We start from the raw sequence: 20,530 nt of genomic DNA on the forward strand, positions 1-20,530 counted from the left end.
AATCCTTGAAATGCACTAAGTGACCCCATGGCCTAGTTTTTGACCAGGCATGACCCACATTCGAACTCAACCTAGAAATTGTCTTGATACAACTTCTGACCAAGTTTGGTAAAGATCAGATGAAAACTACTTCAATTAGAGAGCGGACACCATGCTTAATCCTTGATATGCACTAAGTGACCCCGTGACCTAGTTTTTGACCTGGCATGACCCATATTCGAACTTGACCTTGATATTGTCTAGATACAACTTCTGACCAAGTTTGGTAAAGATCGGATGAAAACTATTTGAATTAGAGAGCGGACACGAAAAGTGTGACAGACTGACAAACAGACTGACAGACAGACGGACAGTGCGAAAACTATATACCCCCTTTTCTTCGAAAGGGGGCATAAAAATGCCCCGCCCCTTGGAAGCCATGTTTTTTCAAGCAAACATAATTATTTTCTATCTCATCCAAGATATCATTGAGACCAATCTTCTGATCAAATTTCATGAAGATTGGACAATAAATGTGGCCTCTAGAGTGTTAACAAGGTTTTACAAAAGCCATATATAGCCATATAAGGAAAAATGCCCCGCCCCTGGTCACCATGTTTTTAAAGCAACCAAAATCATTTTCCAACAGTGAACTCATCCAAGATATCATTTAGACAAATCTTCTGACCAAGTTTCATTATAATCGGAAAATAAATGTGACTTCTAGAGTGTTGACAAGGGGTTACTATAGCCATATAGGGAAAAATGCCCCGCCCCCAAGGTGGCCATGTTTTTCAACCAACCGGCATCATTTTTGAACTAGTCCAAGATATTATTGGGATAAATCTTCTGACCGAGTTTCATGAAGATCGGACTATAAATGTGGCATCTAGAGTGTTAACAAAATTTTACTAAAGACATATATAGCCATATAAGGAAAAAATTCCCCGCCCCTTGGAAGCCATGTTTTTCAAGCAAACGTAACCATTTTCGAACTCATCCATCATATCAATAAGACAAATCTTCTGACCATATTTCATGATGATTGGACAATAAATGTGGCCTCTAGAGTGTTAACAAGGTTTTAGTATAGCCATATAAGGAAAAATGCCCTGCCCCCTGGCAGCCATGTTTTTCAACCAAAGGGCATTATTTCTGAACTCGTCCAAGATATTATTGGGATAAATCTTCTTACCAAGTTTCATGAAGATTGGACAATAAATGTGTACTCTAGAGTGTTAACAAGATTTTACTATAGCCATATAAGGAAAAATGCCCCGCCCCTTGGCAGCCATGTTTTTCAAGCAAAGGTTACCATTTTCAAACTAATCCAAGATATCATTAGGACAAATCTTCTGACCAAGTTTCATGAAGATTGGAAAATAAATGTGGCCTCTAGAGTGTTAACAAGGTTTAACTATAGCCATATAAGGAAAAATGCCCCGCCCCCTGGCGGCCATGATTTTCAACCAACCGGCATCATTTTCGAACTCGTCAAAGATATTATTGGGATGAATCTTCTGACCACGTTTCATGAAGATTGGACAATAAATGTGGCCTCTAAAGTGTTAACAAGATTTTACTATAGCCATATATAACCATATAAGGAAAAATGCCCGGCCCCTTGGCAGCCATGTTTTGCAAGCAAAGGTTACCATTTCTGAACTCATCCAAGATATCATTGGGACCAATCTTCTGAGCAAGTTTAATGAAGAGCGGAAAATAAATGTGGCCTCTGAGAGTTAACAAGGCAAATGTTGACGGCGCATGACGCACGACTGACAAAAAGCGATCACAAAAGCTCACCATGACCACGTTGCGCTCAGGTGAACAGTTAAGATACTTTGCAAATCTGACCATATCACACAATTGCAACAGCTTTTGCTAAAAATGATTGCCATTTAATTTAAAAAAATGCCATTTTCAATAAAAAGAAGCATTTTGTAGCAAGCCCAAGTAAAAACTTTTAACAGGGTTAAACAGAGTCAAACCATGCTTAATATTGATTATAAAGTTAATTTATGATAACTATAGTAAAGTTTGTTCCCTGAATTTTTTAATATTCAATTACTCATACACATTTTTGACATGCTGCTTTACATTAAGACTGAAAAAATTGCTCAAAATCAAATTATTTTTTTTACATAAAACTGTTGTGTTAAATAAAATAATTGGTTGAATTCCATTTTGCATCTTTTAATTCAAAATATATATTGGTATTCTTCAGACGTCGGATTGCATTCCATTTTAAAATTCTTAACTGCACCTCATTTGATATGTGCCGCGTAAAAACACCCATAAGGGGATACTTGCCAAAATCTAATCATTGCTGAAATCAAACCCCTTAAAAAAGAGATTATGAAGGCTCTTTATGTGTTTATTGTGAAAGAATATCCAAAGCTAAAACATTTTTTACAGTATGTTTTAATTCTCAATAAACGATAATCAATAGGGGTAGCACACCTTGTGGTGCATATGAGGTAGTAAATATTGATGGTATTTACCGGCAGGACAATTTATGATTGTGAAAGCATCTCCTCTTGTCATAACTTGCAAGAGGCTTGAAGGGGAAATCCCTATTTTCCCATATATGTAAAAGTTTAAAAATAACAATTTCAAGGACTTCATGACTTTTCATTCACCGCATATTATCATCTTACCTCCTAGTTTGAAGCAGTGAGAATGTCAAAATAGTACGTCAAAGGTCTAAGCTACTTAAAGGACTTATATCTCAAGTGTTACATATGCCAAAGTACTTCAGATAAGGCATTCCCATGTGTCACCAAGTGATATCAATCTTAACAATCTATAGTAGTTGGCTCCACTATATTTGGGAGATAACTTTACTCCAGTCAGTAATATCCACAATAAGAATACTAGGTTCAGAGTTAGAACACAGTCAGACTCACCTAATACCGATCTTAACAATGCATGATTGCAATAGGTATGCCATTCCAAGGGTCAAGGGGTCTGGCAAAAAGTCATTTGCTTTCAATGGTTGTACTGTCTGGAACTCTCTTCTTCAGAGATGTCAAAAGTTACATCTCATCTTTTAAACACAGTGTTAGGGAGCATTTTTTAAGACAGGTAGATTTTTAGGATGCAACTCTTTAACATTTCTTAATGTTGATTTAATACGATTGTTAATATTGATAGATTTATTGTGTCTTATCTAGTTGCTGTACGAATATTTCATAGCATGGCAAATTATTATGTTTAACTTTTAAACACTTAAAATGTGATAACTTCTTAATAATGTCTTGTCTAGAACTTATCAGAATATATTTTATGCAAAAGTTAGTGTAACTTAAATATGTCATATGTCTTTCATTATTATATACCATGATATTATTATATACTGTGATGTAAAATGTTGTCTTCTATGTCATACAAAATTGTATCTAAAGGACCACAAAGGAAATAAGGGCTTAATTGCAAACCCTTTATTGTGCAATCCTTTACATATAATGTTGATTGGCATGGCTTTGTTTATAAATGCAAGTTGTTGTTTTTATTTGTTGTGTGTATATAACATGCTGCCATGTAAATCATGCATTTTATGTTAAAATAAATCTATTTAATCCATCTATTGTAATAAACATTTATTCAGTCAGAAATGAACAAACACAAAGTGAAAACTGCCAATAAGAGAAGTTCAAATATGCCACTTAGAGCTGACCTGATTAAGAAGGACCATAGAACAAACATTAGTATTTTCTAGGCAAATTGATGACCAATATGAAAATATAAAGAAGCCTTGTCTCAAGGCAATTTATAACTAGAAATGGCGCGGCAGAGGCCGACGCGTATCCCCACGCCGAATGTTTGACCTAGGTGTGCCCCAGGGTTGGTAATGGGGCCATGCATAGCTGAGATTGACCGTATTGTCATAAGAGAAGTTCATCATCAATTAGAAGTGAATTGGTGTAGAAATGAAGAAGTTATAGTAAAAGGCAATTTTGGGTGGGTGTGGTCTATGTGGGCGGGGCGCCCCAGGGTTGGTAATGGGGCCATGCATAGTTGAGATTGACTGTATAGTCATAAGAGAAGTTCAATATCAATTGAAGTGAATCGGTGTAGAAATGAAGAAATTATAGTAAAGGCAATTTTGGGTGGGTGTGGTCTATGTGGGCCAGGGTTGGTTATGGGGCCATGCATAGTTGAGATTGACCCTGTCATAAGAGAAGTTCAGTATCAATTTGAAGTGAATCCGTGTAGAAATGAAAAAATTATAGTAAATGGAATTTTTTGGTGGGTGTGGCCTATGTGGGCGGGCGCCCCAGGGTTGGGATTGGGGCCATGCATAGTTGAGATTGACCCTAATGTCATAACAAAAGTTCAGTATCAATTTGAAGTGAATCCGTGTAGAAATGAAAAAATTATAGTAAATGGAAATTTTTGGTGGGTGTGGCCTATGTGGGCGGGGCGCCCCAGGGTTGGGAATGGGGTCATGCATGGTTGAGATTGACCGTATTGCTATAAGAGAGGTCCAGTATCAATTTGAAGTGAATCGGTGTAGAAATAAAGAAGTAAATGTAAAATAACCTAAAAAAATGAGTGATAATTTCTGACGCGGCCCCACCCCAACCGCTATAACTTTTGACCCAGGGGTCAGATCAAAATTCCAAATAGTGCAGGGTCGCACATATGCTCATAGCTACCATGTGTGTAAGTTTCAAGGTTCTAGTGCATTTAGTGTAGGAGGAGATAGTGGCCAGGACGGATGGACAGACAGACAGACGGACGGACGGACGGACGGCGGAGATAACCACAATATCCCCACCTTTTTTTCAAAAAGCGTGGGGATAACAAGAGTCGGTTCATTCAATCTTTACCAAATGTCAAACTTGACCTAGATATTGTCCAGACAAACATCCTGGTCAAGTTTCATCATTATATCATCTGCGAGTCATGATCAATATACCTATGAAGTTTCATGATCCTAGGCGTAAGCATTCTTGAGTTATCATCCAGAAACCATTTTTCCAAGTTGAGTCACCGTGACCTTGACAGCAATTGTGTGAATACATTATTTGGCACTGTGACCTTGACCTTTGACCTAGTGACCTGATAATCAATAGAGGTCATCTGCGAGTCGTGATCAAAATACCTATGAAGTTTTATGAACTTAGGCATAAGCGTTCTTGAGTTATCATCCAGATACCATTTTACTATTTCAAGTCACCGTGGCCTTGACCTTTGACCTAGTGACCTAAAAATCAATAGGGGTCATCTGCGAGTCATGATCATTGTACCTATGAAGTTTCATGATCCTAGGCATAAGCGTTCTTGAGTTATCATCCAGAAACCGTTTTACTATTTCAGGTCACCATGACCTTGACCTTTGAACTAGTGACCTGAAAATCAATAGGGGTCATCTTCGAGTCATGATCAATGTACCTATGAAGTTTCATGATCCTAGGCATAAGCGTTCTTGAGTTATCATCTGAAAACCATTTTACTATTTCGGGTCACCGTGACCTTGACCTTTGACCTAGTGACCTGAAAATCAATAGGAGTCATCTACGAGTCATGAACAATGTACTTATGAAGTTTCATGATCCTTGGCCTAAGCGTTCTTGAGTTATCATCCGGAAACCATTTTACTATTTTGGGTCATCGTGACCTTGACTTTTGACCTAGTGACCTGAAAATCGATAGGGGTCATCTACGAGTTATGATCAATGTACCTATGAAGTTTCATGACCCTAGGCCTAAAGGTTCTTGAGTTAGCATACGGAAACCATTTTATATTTCGGGTCATCGTGACCTTGACCTTTGACCTAGTGACCTAGGTCCGAGATATCAATAAAACCAATCTTTTGACCAACTTTCATGATGATTGGTCAAAAATTGTGACTTCTAGAGTGTTTACAAGGTTTCTATATAGCCAAATAGGGAAAACTGCCACTATATACATATGGAGAAAAATGCCCCGCCCACTGGCGGCCATGTTTTTTCACCGATCTCGACTATTTTCGAACTCGTCCGAGACATCAATTGAACCAATGTTTATACTAACTTTCATGATGATTGGGCAAAAATTGTGACTTCTAGAGTGTTTACAAGGTTTCTCTTAAGCCAAATAGGGAAAATAAGGTCGCCGTGGTGTAATGGATATGGTGTCCGCCTTACGACCGGGAGATCACAGGTTCGATCCCCACCATGGGAGCGTTCTTGAGATCTCTCCCATAGACACCAAGTACTGGTTCAAGGCCAAGGAAATGGACTCGAGAGCGTTTATATAAGCCTTAGGCTTTCGATGCAATCGAGCTTAAATAAATATGTTTAAACTAACTAAATAAGGAAAACTGCCCCGCCCACTGGCGGCCATGTTTTTCAATGGCTCAGAACCACTTTTGATCTCAACCAAGATATCATTTAGACAAACATTTTGACAAAGTAACATGAAGATTGGGCATGAAATATGACTTCTACAGTGTTTACAAGGTTTTTCTTTTTTTTGACCTAGTGACCTAGTTTTTGACCCGGCACAACCCAGTTTCGAACTTGGCCGAGATTTAATTGGGACAAAGCTTCTGACCAAGTTTCATGAAGATAGGACAAGAAATGTGGCCTCTATGCTTACGGACGGACTGATGGACGGACATATGACGGACAAAGACCGGTCACAAAAGCTCACCTGAGCAATCAGGTGAGCTAAAAACATTAACAAACAAAACCGAGTAATTTAAAGACAAAAGAGCAATGCAAGTACTTGGCTAACAAACAAAAGTGACCAATGGTTGGTTTTCGTAAAGTCAGATTAAATCTTACAATAAATCTATCGCTTAAAACCTTCATTACTATCACTTCCACCAACATGGATCATAAATTATAAATCACATCAATCAAAATATTACATTACAGGGCCCTCGTTTGGCTGTTTTTGGGGCCGAAATTCGGCCCCATTACCCCCTTAAAATAGTATACTTTTTCCCCTATTTCAGCTAAAAATTCCCCCCTGCAAAAAAAATACATTTTTTTTTTTACTTTTATACCTATGTTGCCAGCTGGTATCGTGCTATATACATTTGATTAAATGTATATTTATGTAGTGCTCCAGCTAGGCCTAAATTTAAGGGCGCCCCGCCCTGCCCCTCAGCCCTGGCCTTCCTAGGCCCCCCCCCCTCCCCCTGCCCTTAAAAAAAAAAAAAAAAAAATATTTTTCATATCATAATTAATAATCTCTTATAACAAATACATTGTAATCAATTTATTCCTCATTGTAGATATTATATTTGAATTTTTTAATAATAATTGGAATAATATATTCTAACAATTATTAATAACATATAAATTAACATGCAAGAGGAAGCATTCCAGAAACGCCCGCGCGCTCGAAAGTGCCCTTTTGACAAAATACTACGCGTCCAAAGTGCCCTTTTGACAGAAAAGCCCCCCTGCCCTTTTCAAATCCTAGCTGGAGCACTGTTTATGTAAATTACATTAAAATAGAGCAATATTAAGTGTTGAATGATTGGTGAAAAGATCTTGTAAAATTCCCCTTTTCGCCCAAAACGCGTGAAATTCCACCCTCTAAGGGCCCCGGCCCCAATCTCCCAAAGTGTAGCAAGGGCCCTGCATTAACATGAAAGGGACAGACTCCCATCAAAATTGTGTAAACAAATATTAACAATCACAACTTCACATTGTTCCATTATACTCCTAATTGAGATTCATGCGCCAATATTAAAAACGCGATCTTAACATCGAGGGGATACCCCCCATGCATCTATCTATTTCTTTTGATAAACTAACTGGGCACATGCATAGGCGTTTAGAACAGTTCCTTAGAATTATGGTTCATAATAAAAAATAACATCGAAACTGCCAAAACACCTATGATAAATTGCTATATAAACACAACTATCCCCTATTCATTTACATAAAACACGGCAATTTCTTTTCGATTGAATTATCAATTATTAACACTTTAATCCAAACTGCAAGGACACCTATTGTTTATATCTGAGAGACAAATGAATGCGTATTAATTGACAAAGAACACACAACGGTTAGGCGCGGTGCTATATGACTGTTTTGCGAAATTAAGTTTACACAACACAACACATGGTCATGAAAGCTTAAAGCATTACTTTTAAGTGGTGCAGATTAGCGTCAAGCGATTTATTGTTGAGGACTGTAAATGTACCCCATGTGACATCATTGGCTAGGAAAGTTTATTGCCAAAGTGAACACAATCAGTAATGTTTGTGAACTGTATTAAATTGAATCAGATTTATTGTTTGTCAAAGGTGAAATCCGGTAATTGAAAAGTAATTAAAGATGGTGCTAAGAATCATCATCATCGTTTTTACTGTAAACAATTATTACAAACGAAATAGTTAAATGCAAATGGTGAAAGATAATTACATATGGCAAAGTTATGAAAACAACATCCTTTATCAATTTTATGCGCCAACACTTTAATTTCAGTGAACGTATATTTCATCATGTCTGTTTTAAGAACTTAAGTACACCTTTTTTCTACCGCATACACTAATCAAATTTTTTCTCCTCAAAATTTCAGTCCAGGGGTCATTGACTTCTGGTTTTAAAAATCTATTAAAATCCCTGTGTTTTATTTTGAGACACAAACAAGACACTGGGAATGTCATAGAAGTATTAAATGTCACATTTGTTTTGTTGGTCTTTTCTGTAAATGAATAGGTTTCAAATCACAATATTGTTATTAAAGAGTAGTTTTGAAAGGATTTTATTTCATGGAAGTACATTGTAAACATAATAATGTGATGAACAATGTGATGTGTCGCACTCCTTGATTGAGTGACAATTCATTCGCCCAGCAAAGTCTTGGAATACAACATCACACAATCAATTTGTGTGTTTCAACCCAATTGGAAAACCAAAATCAGGTCATATTTTCTACATATAAAGGGGCCCCAATCATTAGGGCTGTCACGATTCACCGGTATACCGGTATATCGCGGTGCATGTCGTGAAAAAAATCGCACCGCGGTACGGCGTTGCCGCACCGGTTTTTTAAATATTATTATATTAGCACAGATATAAATACATTACATAATTATTTTGATATAGATATCGTTTTGAAAACTGTAGAAGCGATTCAAAAGGGCTAAATAAATAATCCGTTAATATCCAGGTCAAGCAAGCGCTTCCACTGGTAGATGTTTAACTTTCACGTTTAAAATACGGCGATGTATGGGTCCGTACCTTTTTTGGAATTTGGGACAGATTTCCTTTGCAAATAAATTCATAATTATCCAAAAGATGTTTACTCTATTTTTTATTTTCTTTATTTAGTATATCGATCGTTCAAAGCATGCCACTTCCGAATCATGTTATCTTAAGATTATGAATAAGTCGAGGAAGAGTCAGAACGCTGCGGATTTTCAATACTGGGCCTGCTGACTCCGCATTTTAAACATGCCCTTGAAGCGTTCGATTTACACAGATTGTAGTCACAGCTATTGTAGACAACATGGCGGACATTTTAGAAAAAGACGCGAATAACAATAACAATAACAATGACTACTTCTATCAAGTTTATTACAGTTTCTTTTACAGTTTCTAGTCAAACTATGATACCAGTGTTTTCTGATTATCGAGTTTAATAAAGTTTGTAAAACTTGTTATTCTGCTGTTTTCTTCACAGATACATATTCTGTAAAATATCGCGGTACGTACCGCGATACAGTGTTACCGTACCACGATATACCGCGGTACGCTCATGGCGTATCGTGACAGCCCTACCAATCATATTTACAAACCTGTGATTTACTAAGGTCCAGCCGTGTGGACTGGTCTTCCTTACATTTCTTGAATACTTTCCCAACATCCTGAAAGAACATTTGATACATTTCAAAATGTGTGAAGCAAATGCAAATAAATGTAAGAGATCGTTGAAATAGCACTTTGGTCAAGAAAGCATGAACTCTTTACGCTATTTTCATGTATTTAAGTAAACTGTTATATTAAGCTCGCACATGCAGCGGATTTTAACCCTGTATCACTTAGATACATATTTTGATACATGTGTGGTCTCTTAGAAAGTTAAATTTAATTAAAGGGATCTTTTCACGCTTTGGTAAATTGACAAAATTGAAAAAAGTTGTTTCAGATTTGCAAATTTTCGTTTTAGTTATGATATTTGTGAGGAAACAGTAATACTGAACATTTACCATGGTCTAATATAGCCATTATATGCATCTTTTGACGATTTTAAAACCTAAAAATTATAAAGCGTTGCAACGCGAAACGATTGAATAATTTGGAGAGTTCTGTTTTTGTCGTTAAATTTTGTGAAACTACCAAGATTGCTTATATAAGGTATAAAATACGTCAAGTATGTGTACTCGGCAGAAAAGCTCAGTAGGCTAAAGCGTTTTTACTTCAGGACTCTGGCAGGACTCCAGGGGTCACTGGTTCGAAACCTGCTCCGGGCAATGTTCTTTTCCTTTTTTAAATTTTATTCTTGATTTTTTACTGGAGCTTTTACGATCCAATGTTTACAATTATCAATATAAAGCATTTAATGAATAAGTTAAAAAATGCCAAAATCTGTGAAAAGGCCCCTTTAAAGACCTTTCATACTAATGCAAGTTTTAAAGGCTTCAATTCTAACCATTAGATACTGATGAGCAGCAAACAGCATAAAACCTGAACAGACGGGGAACAACTTGCAAGCTGTTCTGGTATTATGCTGGTTGCAAAAGCCATTTTCAATACGCTTATGGGGGAAAGGGTAAAAGGAGTTCAACTATTGTATTTCACACAAAATCTCAACAAGTGCTGAAATATCTATAGAGCGCTTTTCATGAGTTATCACATGCTTTAAACAAGAAAACTTCTTACCTTTTCACAACAGAAAATACTCCCGGTCACATTTTATATTTAGTCTGTATACTTTGTTCTGCTTTTTAAATATTAAAAAATATATATTTTAAATATAATTTCCTTTACACACTTAAATTTTAATCCACTTAAAAGAAATTTTCACATAAAAGGTATTTTAAAATTTGGCATTTATAGAAACATGTGCCTGATCTGTTGCTATATGAGAAGAAGTCTGAGTTCAAAATAATAAACCATTACAGAATATACCTTTCAGTGATCATTTGAAACACTTACCTACAATAACTGCACTGAATCATGAATTTTAAAGCACTGCCACTTGCAGACGTAAAGTTATATTTCACTTATAAAAACTGAATCAGGGAAATTCATATAAAAGCCTACACCTCAAGACAACAAAAATATGAGCCAGCCCCTTGAAACACAGATACCAGTATAAATCAGGGTGTTTTTTTTAGAAAAAGTTCATGTATTTGGGGAAAAAATAAAAAAAATAATGGTTTATTTCAATGTCTATAACTAATCTACAGAGGCATGTCTCTGTCACAATTATTGTGAGTTTCAAGTCTCCTAGAGGGATTGTCCCCAAATACAGCACCAGTTGTGACATAGGAAATGTTTGGGCCACTACTGGATCCAAATAGCTCGCAATATTTACACACACATGTAAACCCATGTTTAGTTTGACTGTGATATAGCCATGAGTATCGGGATTCGTATACTTGAGAATTAAAACAACGACTATTACGTTTTGGTTGCGTTTCATCTGGCTTGGAAAAAAAAGTTGCAGGGGAAGATCTATTTATGGGAAATGTCTTAAACTGTTTTTCTGTACTGGGGCCGGGGGACAATGTCAATTTTCATACTTCAGTTTCATTATTAATGGGTAGACGATCTAGATCTGCTACAGTATTGGAAGGGGCAAGTGCGACAGCTGCCGATTGTCTTCTTTCACTTTCAAAATGTTCGAAGTCGATTACCTCCGAATCTTGCTGGGTTTCAACGGTTTTTGATGAATCATTCTTTCAAAATGCGTCGATGGGTTTAGTATTTGCCGTCCCCGAACGTTTTATTTTTTCGTGTATGAACGCCAATTGTGAGACATTTTTTTCTGTTTTCACGTTTACATCTAGGCTCTTTTATAACCCGGATGAAAATTCGACTGGTTTCCGGTAATTAAGTGACGAAATACCCTACTTGCGCAAGACTGGAATCCAGTGAAATAGGTGATTATTGCGGTCAGTTGCCCGGATAAAATTTCCATGACGTATCATGCTTTTTCCGCCCTATGCCACGGGTCCGAAATTCGGCCCCATTCCCAATGCAAATCTGTTTGTTTTTTTCCCAATTGAAAAAAAAAATTCCCAATTGCAAAAAAAAAAATTTTTTTTTTTTTTTTAACCTTAAAATATATGAGTTAACCTGATCCAGTGTAGAAAATAGAAAGTATTGCATAATTTAATTATTTGTTGCCTTGAATTTGTTTTAAAATCTGTAAAATATGTTAATGATTATTTAAGACTTTCCTTATTTTCCTCAAAATCCGGCGCTTCGCGCGATTTTTTCACCTAAAAAAAGGTCAGGCCTTTCCCCAAATTCAGATTAAAAAACCTGCACTTATTACACATGTTCATAATATTTTGTAAAATTTTAATAATAAGTTATCAAAATAGTCGTTATTTACCAGTTAACGGCTTCTTTGAAATATAAGAAACACTTATTACATGCAATAATTTTTCCCAATTGAGCCAATTTTGCGATTAATTTTTTTCCCAAAATGGGGGTTTTCACGACCAAAATTCCCAAAATTCATGTGTGGCGTTTTCCCAAAATGGAGCGGAAAAAGCCTGCACATTTATTTCATTGCTATATTTAGAATCACTGGGGTTCCCAGTTTTGTGTGTTCGTCGGGAGAGAGAGAGAGCGCGAGATCGTGGTACAAATTTGATAAGTGTCGACTGACCCAAAGGAAAAAATATCTTTGAGGGGAAAATATTATATTTTGGGGAAAAATGATATTATTAGAGGGGAAATTGTATTTTTTGGGGGAAAAGTTCTGGTTGGGGAAGACGCCGAATATCGGCGTCACTTTCTTATTAAAAAAAAACCCTGATTAAATCCACATTAATAATCACTAATATTTTTAAAAAAAAGGACTGTTTGTAAAACATGCATGCCCCCATATGGGCTCTCAGTTGTAGTGACAGCCATTTTGTAAATATGTTTTTTGTCACTGTGACCTTGACCTTTGACCTAGTGACCTGAAAATCAATAGGGGTCATCTGCGAGTTATGAATGTACCTATGAAGTTTCATGATATTAGCCATAAGCTTTCTTGAGTTATAATCGGGAAACCATTTTACTAGGCATAAGCGTTCTTGAGTTATCATCCGGAAACCATTTTACTATTTTGGGTCACCGTGACCTTGACCTTTGACCGAGTGACCGCAAAATCAATAGGGGTCATCTGCGAGTCATGATCAATCTACCTATCAAGTTTCATGATCCTAGGCATAAGCATTCTTGAGTTATCATCCAGAAACCATTTTACTATTTCGGGTCACCATGACCTTGACCTTTTACCTGATAATCAATAGGGGTCATCTGCCAGTCATGATCAATGTACCTATGAAGTTTCATGATCCTAGGCATAAGCGTTCTTGAGTTATCATCCGGAAACCATTTTACTATTTCGGGTCACAGTGACCTTGACCTTTGACCTAGTGACCTGAAAATCAATAGGGGTCATCTGCCAGTCATGATCAAACTTCCTATCAAGTTTCATGATCCTAGGCATAAGCGTTCTTGAATTATCATCCGGAAACCATTATACTATTTCGGGTCATTGTGACCTTGACCTTTGACCTTGTGACCTGAAAATCAATAGGGGTCATCTGTGAGTCATGATCAATCTACCTATCAAGTTTCATAATCCTAGGCATAAGCGTTCTTGAATTATCATCCGGAAACCATTTTACTATTTCGGGTCACCGTGACCTTGACCTTTGACCTAGTGACCTGAAAATCAATAGGGGTCATCTGCGAGTCATGGTCAATGTACCTATCAAGTTTCATGATCCTAGGCATAAGCATTCTTGAGTTATCATCCGGAAACCATTTTACTATTTCAGGTCACCGTGACCTTGACCTTTGACCTAGTGACCTGAAAATCAATAAGGGTCATCTGCAAGTCATGATCAATCTACCTATGAAGTTTTATGATCCTAGGCATAAGCGTTCTTGAGTTATCATCCGGAAACCATTTTACTATTTCGGGTCATTGTGACCTTGACCTTTTACCTAGTGACCTCAAAATCAATAGGGGTCATCTGCGAGTCATGATCAATGTACCTATCAAGTTTCATGATCCTAGGCATAAGCGTTCTTGAGTTATCATCTGGAAACCATTTTACTATTTCGGGTCACCGTGACCTTGACCTAGTGGTCTGAAAATCAATAGGGGTCATCTGCGAGTCATGATCAATCTACCTATCAAGTTTCATGATCCTAGGCATAAGCATTCTTGAGTTATCATCCAGAAACCATTTTACTATTTCCGGTCACCATGACCTTGACCTTTTACCTGATAATCAATAGGGGTCATCTGCCAGTCATGATCAATGTACCTATGAAGTTTCATGATCCTAGGCATAAGCGTTCTTGAGTTATCATCCGGAAACCATTTTACTATATTGGGTCACAGTGACCTTGACATTTGACCTAGTGACCTCAAAATCAATAGGGGTCATCTGCGAGTCATGATCAATGTTCCTATGAAGTTTCATGATCATAGGCCTAAGCGTTCTTGAGTTATCATCCGGAAACCACCTGGTGGACGGACCGACCGACCGACATGTGCAAAGCAATATACCCCCTCTTCTTCGAAGGGGGGCATAAATATTTTGTAAAAAAAAATAAGTTAACCCAGCTTCTTAAGCACGACGTAGTTCTAATGTCATGAGCTGCCCTGTGTTCCCTCATACATGTATGTTTGAATCCGATGTCTTCGCAGGAAATTCAAAACAGGCATTTTGTTTCTCATTAAAGGGAGATTATACGATTTTTATATGTGTTAAATTGTAATATATTGGTAAAAATATGTTACCATAACACAAAATAGGCAAGAAAATTATACATTGAAGACGAATTTCATAAAATGCAGCAAAGAATAATTATTGCCTCGAGCCGATAGTGATAAAGATAATTCGTATATTTTCCTACAATAACCGAAGCATTTGTCTTTTTGTTAGGATAGGAGTAAGTGTTCGTGTGTCATATGAATAGATATCGTTGCAGGAAATTAAAATGATCTGTAAAACTAAATTTAGATTCACATCGTACATGCATGATATTGATGATATACATGCTGGTGTATTCAACTGTACAGACATTTTCGATTTCAGAATTAAATATTTGGCTTATTTCGCATTTTTCGACACATGTTCTTCTTAAATTTTATTTCAATATATATTTAAATATATGTATACTCATTTTTTGACACATTTTATATAAATTAATAAATATTTGACAAAATCGTATAATCTCCCTTTAAATCTTTACCATACCACATCTAGCTTTGAAATTTTGGATATTGCTATAAGGAACACCAATTTTAAATGGGCTAACTTTATTTAAAGAAAATTTTTACTAATTATGTGTTGATTTTGTGTATTTATGTGACTTTAAAAGAACAAATGTGGGCTAATTGTGGTAAAACAGTTTCTCACATTGATTCAAGAGTTCATCTGACTCCATAACTTTTTCTCCCACTAAAACTTCAGCAGTATGCTTGATGTTGAATGGTACCGTACTGCAGGCAATACTTACCAAATCCGCTTTCAATGGATTTTTTCTATTGCTGGATTTAGGTTTAGGCTGTCCAGGCATCATCAATTGCACAGTTTTCAATGTGTTACCAGGCTGTGCTGCAGCAAAGCTTGCAGACTTGTCTTTCTTATCCTGAAAAATAAACAACAACACAATGTTAAATTTCACACCAAAAAAAACAACTTACGATTAAAAAGCAGCCGTGTATTGAAATGCCATCATCTGGCTAAAGAAAGGGCTCTTAAAAATAATGATAAAAGTATGATGAAACTAAATACTTGATAAACTTATTGGTTTAAAGTAAGAGGAGTAATTGAAAATCAAATACGTTCTCTGGAAAGGCTACATCACTGTAAACAAATTTTACAGCAACTTTTTTTTACCCAGTGAAATCCCTGTGTATGTTAAGGTAAGCTAAACAGGTCAATTGACATGCCCATGAGATTGCAAATAAAAATAATGCTGGAACAGTCAACATAAACTTACATATAATAAATCAAGCAATAGAACTGATACCTGTCTTCTGTAAAGTTCTTGATCACCTGCAAGGCTAGATAACTCTAAGGAACTTGACAGTGCATCCATATTAGAATCAAACTCTGGCCCGGAATTGGCATCATCCTGTTCCAGCGATGATGACATTTTGATATTTCCGAGGATAGGTATTTCGTTTTCACCAGTAAAATCAGCAAGTCTCGAAGCTACAGCATCATTTCCTTTGCCTTTAGTTGCCTTTTTAGATATTGACATGGCAAATCACACATTAAATAGTAAGATCTTTAGACACCTAGTATAATGTTCACACTTTCCCACATAAATACAGAATACTAAACCTTCAGTTAACATTTATGTCACGGAAACTTCTTCATGAAGTCAAAACAAATTCAAAAACACATTCTACTTGATATTATCTGTGCTAGTTTTGTGTGAATGAAGGTGTTCATCACTTGAAAGGAATTCAAAGCACAAATTTAATGTCAAAATGTGCAAGAATTCACACATGTATAATTATCTGATTCAATTTTAAGTTGTATTTGTTTATCTGTCAAATTTACAAGATATTAAAATCATGAAAGCAAAATCAATTATAAATTAAAGTGTCTCACAAGTTTATATCTTCAATCTGTAACAAAACAACACATGTTTTGTAAATAATCATAATGTCCTTTTTAATTAAAAGCTTAACAAAAACTAGGCACTTTGGCATTTCAATGACCTAGACTTCATTTAAATGCGTCTGCTACTTGATTTTGTAATGAATATCAATTATTGCATAACATGTTCTATACTACATAGGCTGAACCTTACAACAGCTGATTTCTCACGCTTTGAAACAATAAGCACATCACATTACTGTAGTATTTCCAAACGAGGCTGATTTACAAATGACATCTCCAGGAGGCATCGTCAATAACGTCATAACGGCAGAATGCAAAATAGTCACTAATTATGAAATGCTAGATCAATTAATACATGTATTTTTGTTGGTGCACACTTCATTAACAGTGTCTACGAGTAATCAATACGTAAAAGTGTGCCATTAGGTTGTAACATGATTTTCTTTAATACTTCCATTGCAGTTGCGCACAAACACTGCGCAAAAATAATAAGCCGGAAATTGCGTTGGAGTTTACACACTACTAAATATGAATCAGCATTCGTAATACTACCAAGCGTTAAGCATAACCGTGCTTGTTTCGTGTCTTTTTTTCTTAGCCAATATATTATTAACTCACCAAATATAATTTAATTAAAACGTATTGTTAATTCTAAATATAAAGTGATTTCGTGTTAATATGTTATAATTGTACAAATTAGTCTGATGATCTTTACTCGTGCATCATGTGAACAAACTATAGAAAATTTATCTGTGACATACGTTCACTCAAATAATCAAAGTCGAAATTATTTTATTTTTAAATCAGTGTCAATTTAATTTTTTTTTATTAAGAATGTTGCATTTTACATTTAATGTCCTGTTGTTACGAAACGCTTACTTCAACGACGACTGCAATGATTGAAACTGCATTAAACTATTAATGCGCTTTAAATTAAAGTATCGCCCATTAGTTGAAGCATACATTTTACACACACAAAAAAAACAATACACGTGCAATACGAATAAAACTAGCCGTATCTGAAGGTTGTGGAATGCAAATTTGGTTTTTAAATGCCTCGTTCAAATGTTTCGAATTTACATTTGTGTTAAGTTGTGTGGACATTTTACAATTTAAAGTAAATTGTATGACATGAGTGAAAAAGCGAAACTGATATATCAATATTGTGTAACTGTTTCGATAATAAAGGTCAGAATCAAAAGGCTCTTCGTACTGCACACGTTGACAATACGTAATAATAGTACGTGTTGATTTGCATTCAAAATCACGTGCTAAAACTACTATAAACATCGTAACAAATCAAATCTAAACTTGTCGATATATTGGGTTAATGCAATTGGGAGTCAGTTATAGCTGACATTTGAAGCTGCGAATCCGAAGCCTTTGCCATTGCCTGTGTTCAAATCGAAGTGCTTCCAAGTGACAACTGAGATGGGATGAAACGGCGACATTGGGCGCTATGAGAGAGGATTTTCTCGAGACGTTCGAATTGTAAAAAGAAGGAACTCAACACGATACATGAACAAGTCTTGTTCAGATATTACTTTTAGTATTGTATTATTTATGTATAAAGACAACAGCAGACATGATTGTGTTGAATATTGTTTTATCATGCAAAGCAAGATTGTATTGAGCGTGTGCACTTTTAATATCTAAATTATATGCTTGGCGAACTAAGGCGATTTCATATTTATACTGACATACTTTGCTTAAATAAACACTTTTCCTCTGCCAGGTTAATTATGATCACATGTAAAAGCCGCGCGACGATATGTAGTTGTTTTTAAATGAGAATCAGTGCAAGTATCGGATATAATATACATGTGCTATATTCATTCAATATGTGTTACAGGCAAATCTTTTTTTAAAGTAAAAAAGACAAGAAATTAAAACCATACATAACAATAAGACCTGTTCAATATATCATCGTCAGGTGAAAGAAAACAAAGAGTTATTCTTTTAATAAATCTCTGTTCGAAGGTTATGTATCGTAAAGAAACAATCTTACGAGTGTGTGATGATGAATGTGTGTGTGTGGGGGGGGGCGGGCGCGATTTCCAACTTTTTAGGAACCAATTTCAAAAGAAATAAGGAGGTTCTTAAAAACGACGTTTTATTGTCTTCGCGAAATTGTATATCTTGCCCTAAGTTAAATAATTGTGGTAAACGTGATGGTTAATTTACCATTTAGTGACAAGAGGTATACAACTCAAAGAAAAAAATAAACGATTCATGCAAATTAGCTCTGATGCATAACACTTCTCGAAGAGTAAAACGAATCCTTTCAAAACAAGTACGGTCTCTAAACGTACAATTATGCAATGCTATGGAAAATGAATTGAAAGGAATCGTGAATTGTGTTTGCGATAGTTTATGAGAACACTAGCTGTTATAGGCATTTTTTATTTTATCAAAAAGCGTTTATAGGTTAATTGGGTTTATTTCACGGATATATTTTGGTGTGGGCCATGTGATTATAAAATCGCGATAAAAATTTTGTCCGCCCCGATAAAAATTAACGGGTTAGAGCTTGTACCGGATATGCACTGACTGGCACTTGAATCAAATAATATTTACAAACGTGTAAATCCTGTGCATCCATCGGCTTTCGGAGATCCAACAACGAGTTGCCTTACTGGTATTTATTACACAATGTTTCGCGATATGTATGGTTTCTTTATTATTATTATTTGCCGCGTTAGCACATTGTTTTTTGCTATTGCTGTTACGTGTGTATACGTTGCTGTAAATGCAGGCGTTGTTTCAAGATTGCTTAACCAGTTGCAAGTTTTTTAGAAAACCCTCTTATATTTTACAATATTTATCTAGATAATCAAGAAACCGTTGACAGATGCGTTGACGTGTATAGTCAAAACACAATATAGTCATGTATAAAACGAATTCAGCGAGCAATTGTAGTACCTGTCTATTATATACAAAAACTCAGTCTCTATTTATTCGTCACAACAAAAATAGCGAGCAATATTTTGTATATGAATTTCTCATGTTTTATTCTGTAAACATAATTCATACATGTGCATAAAGTGTTGACTTATGAAAGCCCATCAATCAATTAAAATGTACCGTCTAAAATGAGTAACAAGCGCAAGTCTCTACCATGGCTTAACAAAAACCTGAAAAGGATGATAAGACGCAAATCAAGACTTTATAGACATGCTCAGAAAAAAGCAAATGAAGGAGCACCTTCAAGTCCTTCCAGAAAAAATGTAAAAGCGTTTAAGAAAGCAAAAAGACCGCGATTAAAACAATACCAAACCCTTCTGGAGTTATGTGAAATCCCGCAGACAAGATTGCCCCGGTGTTAATTGCCCCACTGAAAAAGATGGGTGGACTTGTACGCGATAGTAAGGAGAAAGCCCAGTTGCTGTGTGACCAGTTTAAATCCACGTTCACCGAGGATACAGGAGAAACACATTTTCCACACACTACAAAGAGATTTAGTATACAAACACCTCCACTTCCCATCAATACTATAGGCGTTGAGTAACTCCTTCGTAGAATCAACCCTGCTAAAGCTCAAGGACCAGACATGATTCCAAACTTAGTATTGAAGACATGTGGCAGCCAGTTAGCACCTGCACTATCGACAATCTTTCAAATACCCATAAACTTAGGAAAACTTCCCCGGGATTGAAAAGATGCTTTCGTTTCGCCTGTTTTCAAGAAAGGTAACGTCCACCTTACCAAAAATTATAGACCCGTCTCCCTTACATGTGTAACATGCAAGCTCCTGGAACATATTGTAT

The 20,530-nt window shown here is 36.0% G+C and overlaps 1 protein-coding gene across 2 annotated transcripts in view; it reads right to left on the minus strand.

The window, feature by feature from the left end:
• Nucleotides 1–17,252, minus strand: part of LOC127870581 (leucine-rich repeat protein SHOC-2-like) — a 50,734-nt gene extending 33,482 nt beyond the window's left edge. Inside the window, exons 1-4 of one of the 2 annotated variants that reach the window (XM_052413107.1) lie at nucleotides 17,000–17,252; nucleotides 16,162–16,377; nucleotides 15,646–15,777; nucleotides 9,735–9,803 (exon numbers count right to left, since the gene is read on the minus strand). In XM_052413107.1, coding sequence (XP_052269067.1) covers nucleotides 9,735–9,803; nucleotides 15,646–15,777; nucleotides 16,162–16,377; nucleotides 17,000–17,065 — 483 coding nt within the window. In that variant the 5' untranslated portion in view covers nucleotides 17,066–17,252. Of the gene's footprint in view, nucleotides 1–9,734; nucleotides 9,804–15,645; nucleotides 15,778–16,161; nucleotides 16,769–16,999 lie in introns of both variants that reach the window. The other variant, XM_052413108.1, reaches the window with a different exon arrangement.
• Between the last annotated feature and the right edge of the window lie 3,278 nt (nucleotides 17,253–20,530).

This window comes from Dreissena polymorpha, chromosome 1 (genome assembly GCF_020536995.1).
Source record: "Dreissena polymorpha isolate Duluth1 chromosome 1, UMN_Dpol_1.0, whole genome shotgun sequence".
NCBI lineage: Eukaryota > Metazoa > Mollusca > Bivalvia > Myida > Dreissenidae > Dreissena > Dreissena polymorpha.